The 16382-nt window shown below is 38.0% G+C and overlaps 1 protein-coding gene across 1 annotated transcript in view; it reads left to right on the top strand.

Moving 5' to 3' along the window:
* Nucleotides 1-13164, top strand: part of pof1b (POF1B actin binding protein) — a 29685-nt gene extending 16521 nt beyond the window's left edge. Inside the window, exons 3-13 of the mRNA XM_053332177.1 lie at nucleotides 1197-1453; nucleotides 3315-3348; nucleotides 3469-3549; nucleotides 4379-4471; nucleotides 5841-5954; nucleotides 7051-7203; nucleotides 7721-7840; nucleotides 8273-8413; nucleotides 9542-9615; nucleotides 9856-9970; nucleotides 11750-13164. Coding sequence (XP_053188152.1) covers nucleotides 1197-1453; nucleotides 3315-3348; nucleotides 3469-3549; nucleotides 4379-4471; nucleotides 5841-5954; nucleotides 7051-7203; nucleotides 7721-7840; nucleotides 8273-8413; nucleotides 9542-9615; nucleotides 9856-9970; nucleotides 11750-11770 — 1203 coding nt within the window. The 3' untranslated portion in view covers nucleotides 11771-13164. The remainder of the gene's footprint in view (nucleotides 1-1196; nucleotides 1454-3314; nucleotides 3349-3468; nucleotides 3550-4378; nucleotides 4472-5840; nucleotides 5955-7050; nucleotides 7204-7720; nucleotides 7841-8272; nucleotides 8414-9541; nucleotides 9616-9855; nucleotides 9971-11749) is intronic.
* The last annotated feature ends 3218 nt before the right edge of the window (nucleotides 13165-16382 follow it).

Below are 16382 nucleotides of genomic sequence, written 5' to 3'. Positions count from 1 at the left end.
AAGGGAATATAAATCATTTTCCAATTTGTTTTGTGGAAAAAATTAAACTGGCCCTTTAATTTCTAAAATAAGGAAGAATAGTCTGGTTCCACAAATCACTGAGGTGACCAAGAAATGACCTCGCCTTTTTTTTTTTATTGATTGAACGCATATTTTTGTACCTCATTCAACAAGGTCTTACCCCAGACCCACAAAGAATGGGACCCCATGCTCTTATAATCTGTTATATATTATATGTTGGTATCCAAGTGTTTTAGAGCTGGTGTACCACTGCTGTCTATTTGTTATATAACTTTTCTCTTAATTTCATTGATATAAAAACAAAGTAGTTGCTGTGTTTCTATGCGGTACAGACACACCAAATCAGTCAACACTTTCACATAATAACGTTGTATGGTGCCAAAACTTGAGGCCCACGTGATGTTTACAGTGATGTATAACAAACACAACATGATTTAATTCCTGTAGTTAAGAAATACATAGCTGGAAAGAAAACCAGAAAATATGTAGTGGTAAATGTTGTTCTTTAGGACTCAAATGTCACATTGTGGCTCCGGGTGACTGTGAGGGATCATCATTATTAGATTATCTGAGAGTTTGAATGACCTTTTTCTAGTAATTATTAAAGATTAGACATCAGGGATCTACTTGTCTTACCTTGGATGCCAATTTATAATTATTTTAAAATATCAAAGAGGCCTCTGGGTGAAGGTGCCGCTCAGGCTCATGACTGATGCATGTCGGCAGCTTTTGGGCATGTTGCTATGGAGGGAATGACTTACTGTTCTTGATTATCTGCTTTCTGTGAGCAAAATCATTCAATAAGATTTTTTTTAATCTTTAATCTTTTTTGTAAGATATATGTTGGCACAGCAAACAGTAAATTACTGGGCGAAGATTTGACTCCATTGTGCTCCATGAAATTCAGTTTGATCTAATCTGTTAATGTCTGGATAAAGCAGTTTTTATGCTTTTTTCTAAATGTTTCAGTCTTTTCAAACTTTTAACTTATTTATTCAACTGAGATTTGAAACACCTCAAACTTTATTTGCCCTATCTGCTCACATATTATATATAAAAACCAACAAAAGGCTGGAAATAGATGAGTACACAGTCATCTCACAATGAAACTGGCACTCAGACACAACATATTAACACACAGTGGTTAAAAATCTGTCTTTACTTTATTCCTCCAGGAGGAAGAAGAGGAGGAAGAGGAGGAGGAGGAGGTGGTGGAAGTGGAAGAGGTGGAGATCGTCAACATCATTCAGCAGAAACCTCCACCAGCGATTGAGAGGATCACCACAACGGAGGTGAAGACCGAGCAGAGGGAAGCTCCCCAGCTGACCAAGTTGGACACGCGGTACTTTGGTGAGCTGCTGGCTGAAGTCTACAGGAAGAACTGTGACATCCACTCCTGCATCTCCGAGCACGTGTCCAAGATCCGTGGACAGTAAGTGTTGAAGTGCATGTGTGTCTTGCATTTTTTTGAGACATCATTTTGGGGGGGGGGGTTTCCATGAATGCACCATTTTAACATGTCCACTGATATCTGTGTTATGAAGGGAAGCTTACAGAATCACAGGGGTTGATGAATCTAAGGGGTTAAATGAGGAGAAATGGCTGAGGAAAATTTAAAAAATTCATGACATTTTCTAGTCATTTGTCTTGTGAAATATTGGACATTTTCACCTCATCATCACTCAACATTCTCAAAATCACAACTGAGAGACATCAAACAGTGACATGCTGTTACGAGGATGCTGGCCAAAAAAGGTTGGCAACAAGTATGATATAGCGTCTGAGAGGAAGTTATGTTTGGAAGAGTCTTGAGGAGGAGTCACAGGCTTTCTTTTTTCTTTTTTGAATCCAAAGACAATGTTTTAACTAAGAAAAATAACCCATAAAAAGAGATGGGATTCTTAGTCATCCTAATGCTGTTCTTTTTCTTGCTCTGACTTGTGGATAATTTAACTGCTATTCAACCTGAAACTGTATTGTCCCACAGGGAGAAATTTGTCTTGTAGCCAGGGAAAACCCAGACCCAAACAAAGACACACTGATGTGATACAATATAGCAATGGATACAAGTGGTAACAGTAAATATACAATGATAATAATCAGATTGAACATCTGGGTCAAACAGAAAGTATGTTAGTGATGATGATGATGTAGCCAAATTAGCCTCATTCATGCAAATGTCTTTTTCTTCACATACAAATACACAATATCTTAATTTAGATAGAGAACTACACTGAAGACTGAAACATGAGACATTAATCCTCCTAGAAACTGAATTTCATCAGTGCTGCAAGTTTTATATCCTATATAATTCCCTACTTGATAGGTTAGTAGATTCCTAGACAAGACTTATGAGATATTGCCATGGAGATAGACACTGGGTTTGGCAGCTTGTGTTAGTATCATTAACTTCCTGCTCAAACATGTGAAAATCGAGTTTCGCTTGGTTTCTACCCCCCATAATTCCTTCACTTCTCCTGCAGACACAGCAGGTGCTCTCATGGAGGTCTAGTGGTGAGTTGTTTAGTGGAACATGATGGCATATCACATGATAGGAAATTCCAGTTAAAGAAGACAAAGACAAAGTGTGACTAGCCCACGTCAGGCATTAAAAGATGATGGATGTGAAAAAGGAAGTTTCATTTCTAATGTTATTTTAGCTTGTCAGATGTTATAATTTACTGTTGCTGACACTCACTAAATCATCTGAAAACCCTGCATAAAACCATGTTGAGAAAAACAGCGAGTTACAGTTACAGAGTTACAGTTTATGAAAGCAAGGTGAGTTTTGTTTAAGGTACTACCCAGTTGAGTCATGTGGTGATCTCAATCACTCAGAGCACACACAGACACACACACACAGACACACAAACCTTTGTCTCAGTGTCTGGTTAAGACCCTGTTGACTTTATGACGTGTGAGTCACTGTAAATGGTAAATGGACAGCATTATATATCATCTTTATGGTCTTATTGACCACTCAAAGCGTTTTACAACACGTGGCAACATTTCACACACACATTTATACACTGATGGCGGAGGTTGCCATGCAGGTGCTAAGCTGCTCATGAAGAGTGATACAGCACTTCCTATCCAAAGCTCCCCACAATGTTTCTGTTTTTATCCATTCACACACTCACACTCACACACACACACACACACTGAGAAACAATCAGTCATGTTCACCCTGCAAACACAAACTCTCTGTCACTTTCTTTTCTTTGGTTTTCTCAAGACGTGCTGATGTGCTGTTTTCCTCATTGTTTGTCTTTCCTGCTCTTTGTGTGTTACAGGAAACACCAGCTGGATCCCAGCAATGACTACAAGGTGAGAAACAAACCCTCATCACCCACATCTGATGAATACATCTGAACTGAGCTCAGTGGAAACATGGGACATCTTTGGGAAATCTGAGAGGATTTTTCTTTTTTTGATTTGTGTGTTTAGGTGGAGAGAGAGGAGGTGGAAGCTTTGATCCCCAAAGGAACTACTGAACTGACCAAACAACAAATCCGCTACCTGCTGCAAGTGAGTTTCTTTAATCATCATTTAAATAAAACTTTATTACTGTAGTTTACATTGTACAACTGTAACACACCTCCCTATTACACCAGTATCTGACATACTGCATTGATACACATTTATTCTCACAATCATTTCTAATGTCATTCAAAAAATAACATTCATTGTCTTCACATACAAGTTTCTTCCTTTCTGGTTGTTTGTTTGATTCTTTTTTATAATTAAGCTGTAATCATTTCTGTTTTGTGTCTAAGTTTATCAGTTATTCAGTTGCTTTTTTAAATATGTTAAATCAGTTTGTGTGAAAGTTTTTAGCAGCTTTTATTTCCCAGATATATCTTGATATCTGTCTAGAAATCAGAACATAACACTCATCTCAGGCTTTCCTCAAAAACTCTGTGAAGTTAATTTAGTGTTAGTATTAGTATTGACATTATATTAAAGTTATAAACATCCATTTGGAAATTATGACAAAAAGTGTGTGTTTTCTGAAAGTTTTAATAAATTGTTAAGAATTTAACATGTCTGAAGAGCAAACAAAAGGGTGATTAGATTTATACTGTAGTATGTAAAGCAAAAAGTTAAATACAGGAAATTTTGAACTTTTGCCATCTTGATTTGACTGATGAGGATGCTTGTAGCCTGTAACCATGGGAACATCTCCCATAGCTACCTGCCATCCCACATGATCTGAACGCAGCAGGATATTTGAAGTTGAAGGAATGAGAAACACCATTATGGCCCATAATGGTGGGCCATAACCCTAACCCTATACTGTATATGTTCAAGCGACACTTTACTTGTCTATAATTGCTCTTTTTTTCTTCTCTGTCAGACTCGTCTCACTGCAGATAAAAGCATGCGTCTGCTGCTGTCCACCTTCAGCAGTCTGAGAGAGGAGCTCCTCCAAATGTCTGAGGACCTGCGGGTAAGAGCTTAAAGCATCTCACTCTGTAGCGCAGAGCATAAATATCTCAATCCTGAAAGGCTTATTGGCGTCTGTTAAAGGTCAGTTTACAAACCTGTACTTCCTGTTTGACTCCATTGTGACAATAGAAAATAAATATCTCTGATAAGGAACACACACGTCAGCAGCTTTAAGCAGCCAACCTATCGGATCATCTTACACCAGTCAACAAAAATGCATGAACATATAAGCTTGTAATATTATTGCTGGCACTAAGTATTTTACATACTAATCTTTAGTTGAGTATCAAATCGTTACAAAATTGATCAGCAACTATTCTGATAATCAATTCATTGTTTTAGTCACTTTTCCATTAAAAATACCAAAAGTCAACCGGTTCCAACTTAATATATGATCATAAACTGGATGATCTGTTAGTTTTATACAGTTGGTCAGACAAAACAAAGCACATGTCCGAGAGATATTATAGTTAAAAAATTATAGTAATAGTTAGATATTTTTATTACTATTCGATTCAAAGCATATAACAAAGAATAATTAATTGAGAAAATAATTGGCTGATTAATTGATATTGGAAATAATCATTAGCAGTACTACTAATCTGCAACATAACTAATAAGTATACCTGTCAAATTAATATAATGCAGTAGAAAATACCACATTTCTGTCTAAAATGTAATAGAGTTGAATTGCAGAATAACATGAAATAGCAATAAAAATAAAAATCGATGGCACCAGTTGGGTTTATAACAGTACTTTAGTAAATATCCACTAAATATTTTCCACCAGATATTTAGATAATACTCTTGATTTTTTACATTTTAGAGGCATTTTGAAAGCAGCTCCAGAGTAAGCATGCTGTGTCATGGAGTGCATCAGGATGGTAGCGTCACATGAATAAAACGTGTGCATACAGCTCCAGATTACATCAGGTTAGAACAGTATGTCCCCACAGCGTGCACAATGCAACCGTTTCACAGTCCTAATGATTCCTAATTAAAAGCTTTAAATGACAGCAGACATGTTCAGGCTGCAGGCTAGAAAATGATAGCTGAATGTCGTTAATGTAGTTCGGTGGCGTCTCAGTTTCATTGAGTTGCCTGCATTTCTGAACAGAAACGATTAACATTTGAGACAAACAAAAGGGTACAAATTGAAAAGTTATTCTATAAACATCAAGAAGAGATAAACATAGAATTATAAAACATAACATGCATTCCCACACCACACCAATGTGCAATACAAAATGCACAACAAAGAATAACAACAGAGTGAAGAGGAAATATCTGAGAATAATTCCACTTGCATACATGAACCAAATAATTTAACTGTTATTACTGAAATATGACTCTGTCTCTGTCTGTCACAGCTTCTGGAGAGTGAGAAAGAGTCTTTGGAGAGAGACCTGAGTTTCAAAGAAGACCAGGCTCGGCAGTATGACTGTCTCCTCGAGGCTGTCCGAGAAAACAACAGACAGCTCCAGGTACAATACGCATATAATCCTGTGTGTGTGTTCGTTCATGTGTGTTTAAAACAAGACCAGACTACACTGGACCGAGTAAGCAAGAAAAGCTTTTTATTAACTTGAGTGTAATCTTGAATATCAATGTAATGCCCTCCGAAGTGATAGAAACCAAGCTGCGTGTTCTTTTCTAACGAGGAAGCCTCAACCGGACAGAAAATGAGGAAATCAGTTATACATACAGCCTTGCGGGCAGTATCTGGTATTAGTGTCTGACTGCAGGTGGTTTCATATGTTACCACAAACAAACAGAGAGAGAAAAACATTTTGGATTGACTTTACATGTACTGTAAATGAGTTTCTGTGTGTTTATATGTGTAAACTTAATAAATGAAGTAACGTCAGACTTTAGTGTTATAGGATTTGTCATGATAAACTATTCAGGAAAGATTTGTGCTTATGTAAGTCATTTGAGTTAAGTATGACATATATAGGATGATCACTAGCAACACTTAAGGGTGCAACATAAAAGTAATTGACTGTTATAAGTTAAATACTTAACTAGCAGTGAATATTGATGAAGGTAATAGTTTGTTACATATAGTTTATGTGTAATTTAGTGCCTTACTTCTCATTAGGACCAATGTTTTGTCATTGATATTCTGTTTTGGTCTACATATTTACTAATTGGTGGTAGATACTCAAAATGAAATTGCAGAGCATTAAACAGCAGCAGTAATTGTTGTGTTGGCAGCATTATGACTTGTATTTGACTTTTGGCTATTTAAAACAATTTAAAAGTTAATGACTGAAAATTAACTTTTACTCTCCGTTATTGTCAGTCTTTATCAATACTTTACTCTCTTTATTAAAAAAATAAAATAAAAGTAATTTTGTGTTCATGTAGAAAACAAAATGACATAGTCCTAAATTGCCTTTTTTAAACTCCTGAGCAAACCCAGAGATACCAGAGTAAAGGGAAGTAGAAGGCTTCATTGAGTTATTTCAGCTCAGTGAAATTAGAGGTAAAGTGAAGAGAGCAGTATGTGAATCTGCTTCTTTGTACAAGTGTGGCTGTGTTTTTCACTTGCTTTATGTGTTCATCTTCTCTGTCCAGCTGTCCCTGAAGGAAACCACTTCTTCCCAGCGTTCCCTGGAGAGCCAGCTGTTGAGTAGCCGAAGCACCGACTCGAGCCGCGAGTTCAAGATCAAAGAGATAGAGGGCCAGTTGAGAATGCTCGAGAAAGAGAACGAGATGCTCCGACAGAAGGTAGCACACCACACACCACCCATTCCACTTTATTTCATTTGAAGTGGTTTTTTTCTAATACTGAAACCATCTGGCAGAAACTTGATTATGTAATTGTGTGAAAGGATCCAGAACAGTGAGTCAAAACATTAATACACCCAGATGATTAGAAATTATACCGATCATTCAGGTGCAGGTAGCCTGCAGTAAAACTGTGCAGATTGCTGATCGGTCATTGTGGTTACATGTCTGTTTTACATGCCAACTATTCTCTTTCATTGTGACATAAATCAGCCTGTGTGAAGATTCCCACCACAGCTATTACATGATTGCTAAATAAAATGACTAAAGACAAAAGACAAAAAGATGATGCATGCTATCCACTGTAATTTGGACTATCACAAAAACTTGTTTGCTGATCTGATTAAAGACAAAACAAAATAAATAAAAATTGGGGCATGTAATGTGATTATAATCCACTGTTGTAAATCGTTCTCTTCTTTTTTTTCCTTCTTTGTCTTATCCGTCCATCCCACAGCTGGCAGGACAAGCTAGCAACACCACCTTACACATCAAAACAGAGGAGTTGTCACGTCAGTACAATGAACAGCTCAGCGTCTTGAGACAAGAAAAAGACAAGGAGCTAGAAAGGCTGCGGGTAAGAACCAAAAAAGGATGTTAAAGGACAGGTTCACAATTTTTCAAGTTAGTAAGTGCATGTAATGTCATTGAAGCAGATCCATTCTTAATGCACCATTAATGGAAGTGATGAGGCTTATCGTGCCTTCATCAGAATCTGATCGTTATCCTGCTTTTATCAGGGTGATACAACATACAAGCCTGATGAAGACAAGATAATGAAAATGTCAGATACTTGTGATTTGGGTCTATATATCTCAAATTCACTTGGCTGAACATACGATTGCTGAAACATTATTAACTGTAGAACTAATTTGGAAAAGAGGGAAGACAGAAGTTCTTAGAGATCAGAAGTCTTCTTAGAACAGCTTTCATGTTACATACCTTCATTTTACATCCATACGTACCTAATCTTTCTTGTCTGTTTTCTGTTGTGTTTCCCTCCCTCCAGACCCAGATTATAAGGATCCAGACAGAGATCACCTCCGAAAAGTCGTCGTCTTCCTCCTCGGAGAAGAGTCTCCAGCTGAAGATCTCAGAGCTGCTCGCCATGTTGGAGCAGCGGCAGACCACCATCACCCGACAGGAGGAGGTCTGCAACAAAACACTCCTCCACTGTTTCTCATGTTAATTCAGTCAGCTATAATCTGCTGTTGTTCAGGTTAGGGGTTATTTGAAGACTTCTGTCGAGTCTTCTATTCTGAGGACTTGAATCATCACCTCATAATCTTCTATTGACTATTTCCTCAAATTTTGCAAACCAGCCAGATTAGATTCAGTCTTTCTTATCCAGAGGTGACTGCAGGAGAGAAAACCTGAAATGTCAGTAATAATCCTCTTTACCAAGGCAAACTGTGCACACAATTAAAGCAAATACTGTAGGTCAAACTTGTATGTCAGCCTGTAAATGCTGCTGTTTAGACCACCAAATAGACCAAAATAAGAGTACCAAAATAGGTTTATCTTATTTAAATCCTTTTTTTAAGCAGTGTTTCTGGCTACACTATTAAATAGAAACCACTAGAAATAATGGACAAAACTGAGAAAATAAGACCAGAGTTGTAATAATCCAGAATTATCCTTCAAATTAGATTTTTAATTTCCATTAAAATAATAGCAGGTTAGCAGGCAAAAGATGACTTTATAATAACAAAAAGTACACCCTGTGAGCAAGCGAAATGAATGTGCGTGCGTGTTCATTTGTACGGAAACAATCTGTATAACTTACCAGGAAAAGAGTATTAATTATGACCAAGCCAGCTGCTTTTCTACGTCTACGTTTTATACTGATCTGTTCCAAAGAAAAACAGATTCACCCTACGGCCTTATGTCTTTATATCACCGGTTAGTTTTCTCCTTTCAGGTCCAACTGAACACTTTTGTTTGTTTTTGCACCACTGCCAGTTTGGTAACCTCAGGAATGTATTATGTTACAACATGGTGCTGGCATGGTATACCTGTGTTAGAGTATCTCACACACACACATTGTAGCAGCAAGTTCTGGTTGAAGCAAAGAAAATGAATTAGCAGCTACGTTGATAATCAAATACATGTTAGAATAAGTTTCTAAGCAAAGCAGCTGTCTCACAAGGCTAATTAGTTCAAAGCTATTTTCATGGAACACTAGTCACATTAGAGATGTTGTGGAGACACACTGTACCTGCTGTTGAGTTTGTGATCCAGCCGACTCTTCTGACCTTTGACCTTTTGTGGCCCTCAGGAGATCAAGAGACTAATGCAAGAAAAGAACGACAGCTCCAAGAACGTCACGACCAAGACCATCATCACCAAGAGGTACAACACCACTGCCAACCCTATCCTACATTATACATTTTGGCTTAATCAGTGTAACAGAAAATTAATAGTGTGTGGTAGTAGTCTCATATTTGAAGCACAATACTGATCATGCATTACACACCTGTTGAGCTGCTGTCAACAAATGAAATCTGCATTAAATATCTATGGCAGGACTCAGGGGCTCATTAGCCCCTTGTGTCAAGAATACATCCACAGCAACTGTGTGTGTGTCTTTAGGTACAGGAACCAGTACCCCATCCTTGGTCTGCTGAGTGACGACTACCAGGCGACCTCCCCTGTGAAAGAAGCAAAGACCATCGTCATCGAGAGAACTGGAGAGATGATTAAGCAGGTATAAACGCGACAGTGGGGAGGAAAGGAGGAGCTATGAAAAGGAGAAGTTATTTTGAAGGAGACAACCATACTAAGAATGTTAGTTCATCAGAGTAACAATGGGTGATTCTTATGAACCATTGCTAATGTTTGTTGTAATGACAGAGCAGACATTCAGCATTGCTGCCGTTTGTGTTTGTGCAGTGACAGTCAGACTAATGCTGATAAACCTGCTGGCATAGAGGCTCTGTGCTAAATTCTGTCTCTGGCAAAGCAGGCAACCTTCACCACGTTGCACTACATTCCACACTGACATAATGAAATAATGAAGAAGTGGGGGGTTTCTAGCACCACATGCAACACAATAGTCTAATTTATTTTTCATTAAACCTTATTCACAATGGCATTTCTTACAAACGTAGAGAAGAAGGAGAAACATTTACTAAAGTGAATGACCAAGGACCGACAAAAAACACTAGCAGTGATAATTGTTTTGGACAGGAGTGCTGGCATGTTCAATTTGAATTGTAAATTTGAGCTGAAATGAGGTAGAATGGTAGTGGGTTGTATTTACAAGTAAACACACAACACAAACACAAACACATATCATATCATATCATATCATATCATATCATGGTAACTTTTGTGGACCTTACATATACTTGCATTCCTTTCATAGACCCTAACCCTAGCTTAACCACTTAACAGACCACACACACACCTTTACTGCTGCAAAGGTTTTACACCTTTTCACAGTAGTGTAAATGAGTCTGCCTGGATAACCATAATCAAATCAAACTAAATGTTTTCGCAGTTTTTATGATAACTGTGCATTCTGCTTTCATTCTTTAACTCAAATGTCTTCAAACAAAAACAAATATTGTTATTATTTGGGATGTATTAAGATGCACTGCCATCCAAACAGTTTTACATCCTGGTCAAAACTGACAATCTAATAACATAGTGGGATTAGTGCTAGTGCATCTCTAGTTTCATGTAACTGTTCAGACATGTAATCAGATGCACTGGTGCCCCCTTGTGGTAAAAAGGTGCACACAGTTCTGCTGCACATTTGTGGGAGGAAACTTGCAATTCAATGCTTTTAAATTTATATTTTGTGTCAAATGATTCATAAGTAGCTGTATAATATTGAGGATAATGTACATCTGCACTCTGGACAGGGTGATTTTATATTTGTTGCATTATTGACAAGTGAGAAATGAAAGTGAAAATCCACAACAAGTGGGATTTGATGGTGGGACATTCGGGGTTTCTATTCATGTATGGAATACTTGAAATGTAAAAAAACAATACTGTAAAGACTTGATCCTTACAAACATAAAGTTGAATGTAAAATCAATGATAAAATTGCACAGCAGCACTGGTATCTATGTTTGTATCCTAACATCTTACTTTTGGAAGGCTCTGAGGTGAGAAACAGGAAATTCTGAGTTGGAGTTTTCTTATTTCCTACACGCCATGAATGCAGCACAAAGGCTGTGCATCATCACAAACTGCTTTAGGGGCAATTAATTTATGTTGAGGTTGCTTATCAAACATTGCAACCATCACCACTAGGAGTCACCAAAGTCACATTTTTTAGAATAACACTTAACCACTGCATTGTTGAACCTCACAGATTTATGGTAAGTCCAGTAAATATGGAATAATGCCCGAGACTGAACATAACTTTCACTGAAGATAATTTAGGGGGCCATTTGTTGCCAGTTTTTATTATGCAGATTGAGCTGACTGGTTCAAAGACGTAACAACTGTGTTCTGTTTATTTTCGAAACAGGAAATCATTACAACCCCTTAAAGACACACTGCTTCTCTCCGACAGGAATGAAGACCCAGGCGTCACCTGCTGTCCCACCTTGCATGCTCCCCTCCCTCATCCTCAGGGCTCCCAGGGTTGGTGGTGGTAGAAATCCCCCACTCCCCCCTCCCACTCCCCCCGCCGATAAATTTGGGATCATAAGTTCAAATCTTTGGTTACCGGGTACAAGTCAAATTATCAAACACCAAATATTTTCAGGTGATGCTACAGCTAGTTGGTTGCGCGATAGATAACGGTGGCAGTAATGAAGCAATCATGGATACTGGGAATGGGTGAAATTTGAACAGAACAGCAAATTTGGCATGAACACTTCCTCTCCTTTTATACCTTCATATTTAACTACATTCTTGTTGATTAACGTCATCTCATCAAACACAAGTTTACAAATCACCCAGTAAAATACCGCCTGTGTATTAAAACCTAGATGTTGATTGGCTGCTTTCCATACTGCTTGGGTAATAATTGGAATTAAATGTCATATGAAAAATAATAAAATAAATGTTTATAAAAGATGTTTTAAGTCTATACTACTCAAACATGCTCACTGCCAAATTTAACATTTCATCTCTGACCCGATTCAGCTGTACACACTGATTAGCACCAAAACAGCTCACGATATGTCCATGACAAATACATTTTGACCTCTTAACGTCAAAGTAAGTAAGAATATTAGTACTCAGCAGTAGGGTTGGGAATTGCGATACATTGCTGACAGTGGAATCACTAAACAAGTGATTCTGTAATATACTGCAAACAATCATCTGTGCTACATTACAATATATGTGCCTGAAGAAAAAAAGCATCCAGTATGTGTGTTAAAAATCTAGGAATTTCCTTGCATGCATCATCATCACAGAAATGTATGGGCAAGATTAAAGTGAGTCACAATGCCAATGCAGCACAATTGAACATTCTGGGTCTGTCTCAGTGTTACAGATGATTGTATTGCAATATATTGCTGTATCGATTATTTGTTCCATCCCTACTCTGCTGATGTTACAGTAAGTTTGGTTTGGTTTGCCTTTGGTTCCACATGGATGCTGTCATCCCTCAGCTCAAACAGAGGAATCCTGCAACGAGATGTTGTACTGGCTAGACGCTGTAGGTATGCTGGGTATCAAAATAGGTTGGATAGGGGCGGTGGGTAGAGCACCCGCCCCATGTGTTGAGGCTATAGTCCTCACTGCAGGCGACCCCGGTTCGAATCCCGTGCCGAGCGGCCCTATCCTGCGTGTCGTTCCCCCCTCTCTGCCTCCAGTTTCCTGTCTCTCTCTACTTGTCTGTCCATTAAAGGCAAAAAGCCCCAAAAAAATATACTTTAAAAAAAAAAAAATAGCTTGGATAAAAATCAGAATTATTATTATATCTTTCATTAAAAAATTTGCATGTTTTTCTGCAAAACCTGTTTTGTCACTTAAAATAAGTTATCCAAATAAAATACAGTTTAAAATATGAGTTATCTGTACGTGACTCTTTGATTTTTGGTGTTCTTGGCTAATTTTGGTAGAGAAGTAGGGTTGATACCCAGTCCAACCTACAAACACTTGAAATATTAAATTAAGTTTGTGGATTTTCTGTTGTAAACATCAGCTCATTGGAAATGCCACATCATGAACAGCCAGTCTCTCTCTGTCATCCTCAGCTGACCTCTTGTTAAGGCCTCACATGGTGTACATCACACATTTCACCACTATGGGGTCACTGAAGGAAAAACGGTATGCTAATGTGGAACCAAAATCACCAAAAAAAAGTGCCGTCTTAGCCTGCAGTTGTCACTAACGCACGTTTTGACAAGGCTGATACCATCTAGCAGTAGCATTAAGTTCAAAGCCACCACAGCCATGCTTGCCCAGGGGATAAGGAAGGAGATGTATTATTTTTATTGCTACTCTGCATGTAAATATTTATCTGTATATTTATATGTATATTTGTAAGATGGGCTCACTCAGTTCATGTTTTCTCTAGTATAACTGTAGAGCGGACCCTCTGCAATACAGTTTTAACGAACATTTTGAAAGATGTTCTGATCGGGTAGTTTGCTTTACTTTTGTTTTTTTCCTAAACGGTGTGTGTATCTGACAACTGTGTAATTGTTTAAAAAGTTTATTTTAAGGTTTTATGTCTTGATAGAGTCAGAGGTGCATGGGTATGTAGATTTGATGTGTTTGTATATGACAGTGGGATTTGGGTCAGGGCTGCTGTGTTGATGCATCACATCCATGAGAGGCTATGGAGAAGCTTTACACAGCCTCCCATGAGTGTAACGCATCACAGCAGGGTTTGACGGGTGGATGGATGTATGTAGCTTCAGCATGATTTTATGGTGTTTTTATGATGGGGGGATGAACATTTTAAAGCACAATATTATGTAAACTGTATATTGAGTCTTTCATCTGAGTTTTTCTGGTTGTCTGTTCAGGCTTTTTACATAATGAAGCATGTTGAAGGCTGTGTGTCCACTGGGAGCTCGACTTGGAGGCGCTGCAGTCTTTTTCACCAGCTGATTGGTCATGAAAGTTTACAGAAACATTACACTGAAACTAGCTGGCTTTACACTATATTCATTACAGCTCCCAACATCATATAAAAAATCTTCTCAACTGGTGCAACATACAGAGACTTTAACATTGCAGACAGTGTTAGTTTCACCGTCCTGCTGCCATTAACATGATCATTTATTTATGGATTGCAATACTGCTGTTTTTTGTCTATTCTATACTAAGTTATGCATCATGCTGCCAAGATGAGTTTCAAATTGTTAAAGTTTCTACAAGAAACTTTTGACCGACATAAGCAAGCTATATAGTAATATGTATCAAGGAGTATATTGGCTATTACTAGTTATTCTAAATGTCTGCCACTGGGTCAGATTCCCTGTGAAATCAGACAAAACAACGTACAGTACAGCACTCCGACAGGGAGAGCTTATGTTTACTTTACATGTAACATTGTAGTATGAGGGAGTACAAAGACATTACAAGGAAAAAAGGGAGGACATTTAGGATAGGGAGGATAAAGTTAAAAGTAAAGCCAGACTTGTTGTCGGCTTCTTGACTCATTTTAAAAAAGATGAGGGGAAAAAGAGAGCAATTGAGCTAAGAGCATGAGCATGAGAGAGAGCGCAGCGGTGGTTGAGCAAGTTAGACAGTTAATGAAGAGAGTGAGTGGAAGTGTCATTATTGAACATTATTTTCTGATTGTTTCACAGTGGTTACGTTCTAAAGTACAAACAAACACCCACACCTCTACAGGAAGGTGCTGCATTGCCATAATTTGGTGTAAATGCATATGTGTGTAACTTTGGTTTATGAATGGTACTAAAACAAAGTTTCACCATCGTCATATCACAGTTATTAATCTAACATATCCACAAATAGATTACCTCATTGCCTTGCATCCAGCAAATATTAAAACTAAACAGTGTCTTTCTTTCACTCAATTCCAAAACAAACACATGAGCTAGCCAAGATCATTATGACACAAGGCAGTGGTGCTCATGGGAAATGCAGTCTTCGTTCTGAGAAAACACTAGTTTGTCCATCTGGTAAAAGTGACAGATCCATGTACTAAACTGGTTTAAAGGAAATTTGTAATTTTTTTTCTTATTGTCAACAAATTCATGTGCAGAGTCAAACCAACAATTAATTAATCAATTTTACAAGTATTGTGTGTGTATCCAAAGCCTGATCTAGTTTTATTCCTCAGTGTTGTAGACCTCCATTGTTGTACAAAACTATTAAAACATGTCAAAGAGTCACACCATTGCCCTGGGTGACATGGTCCTTCACCACAAAGTTTGGACACGCTAGTTTCTTAAGAAATGGCTCCAAAGACTAACAACAGCCATCACAATTTCAGTCCCTGGAGAGTAGTTCCTATTAGGCAGACTCCGCTGAGCTTACATAGAAATACAGACCTGTTTGCAGTGATTCCCTAGCATTTTGTGCTACATATCATATCCTCCCAACTTTGCACTCAACTTATTTACAATGTACAGTGAAGAATGAACGTGCAGAGACTGTAAACGTGATGGCTGTTATTAGTCTTTGGAGCCATTTCTAAACAAACTAACGTGACCAAACTCTTCATGGCGAAGGACCATACCACCCAATGCAGCGATGTGACTCAGTGATCTGTAAGACTGTACTTGTAAGAAGGATTAGTTCACTGTTGGTTTGGCTCTGCACATGAATTTGTTGACAATAAGAAAACATTAGAAAATCACCAGAATTATCCTTTAAACCTGTTCTAGCACATGGATCTGTCAATTTGGTAGTGGTAGTGATTTCCTAAAGTGAAGACTGCATTTCCCATGAGCACTACTGCCTTGTGTCATAAAGATCTTGGCTCTGTATGTGAGTTTTGTTGACAATAAGAAGAATATATAAAAGCCTTATCCTTTAACACCACTGATAGAAAAGATCTGCCCAGTGGACACACAGCTGAATTTCTGCAGTAAGTATGTCAAATATGTTCTCTAGCATGGGACCTCAAGTGCCTTTAAATGTGTTTACCATGTTAGCAAGCTAATGGTAAGCTATCAGCTATCACTGTTTAGCATGCTTGGTTGACATCCTTGCCTTTTTCCAGC

The sequence above is a fragment of the Scomber japonicus genome, chromosome 13 (assembly GCF_027409825.1).
Source record: "Scomber japonicus isolate fScoJap1 chromosome 13, fScoJap1.pri, whole genome shotgun sequence".
NCBI lineage: Eukaryota > Metazoa > Chordata > Actinopteri > Scombriformes > Scombridae > Scomber > Scomber japonicus.
This window is presented reverse-complemented; position numbering and strand designations above follow the sequence as displayed.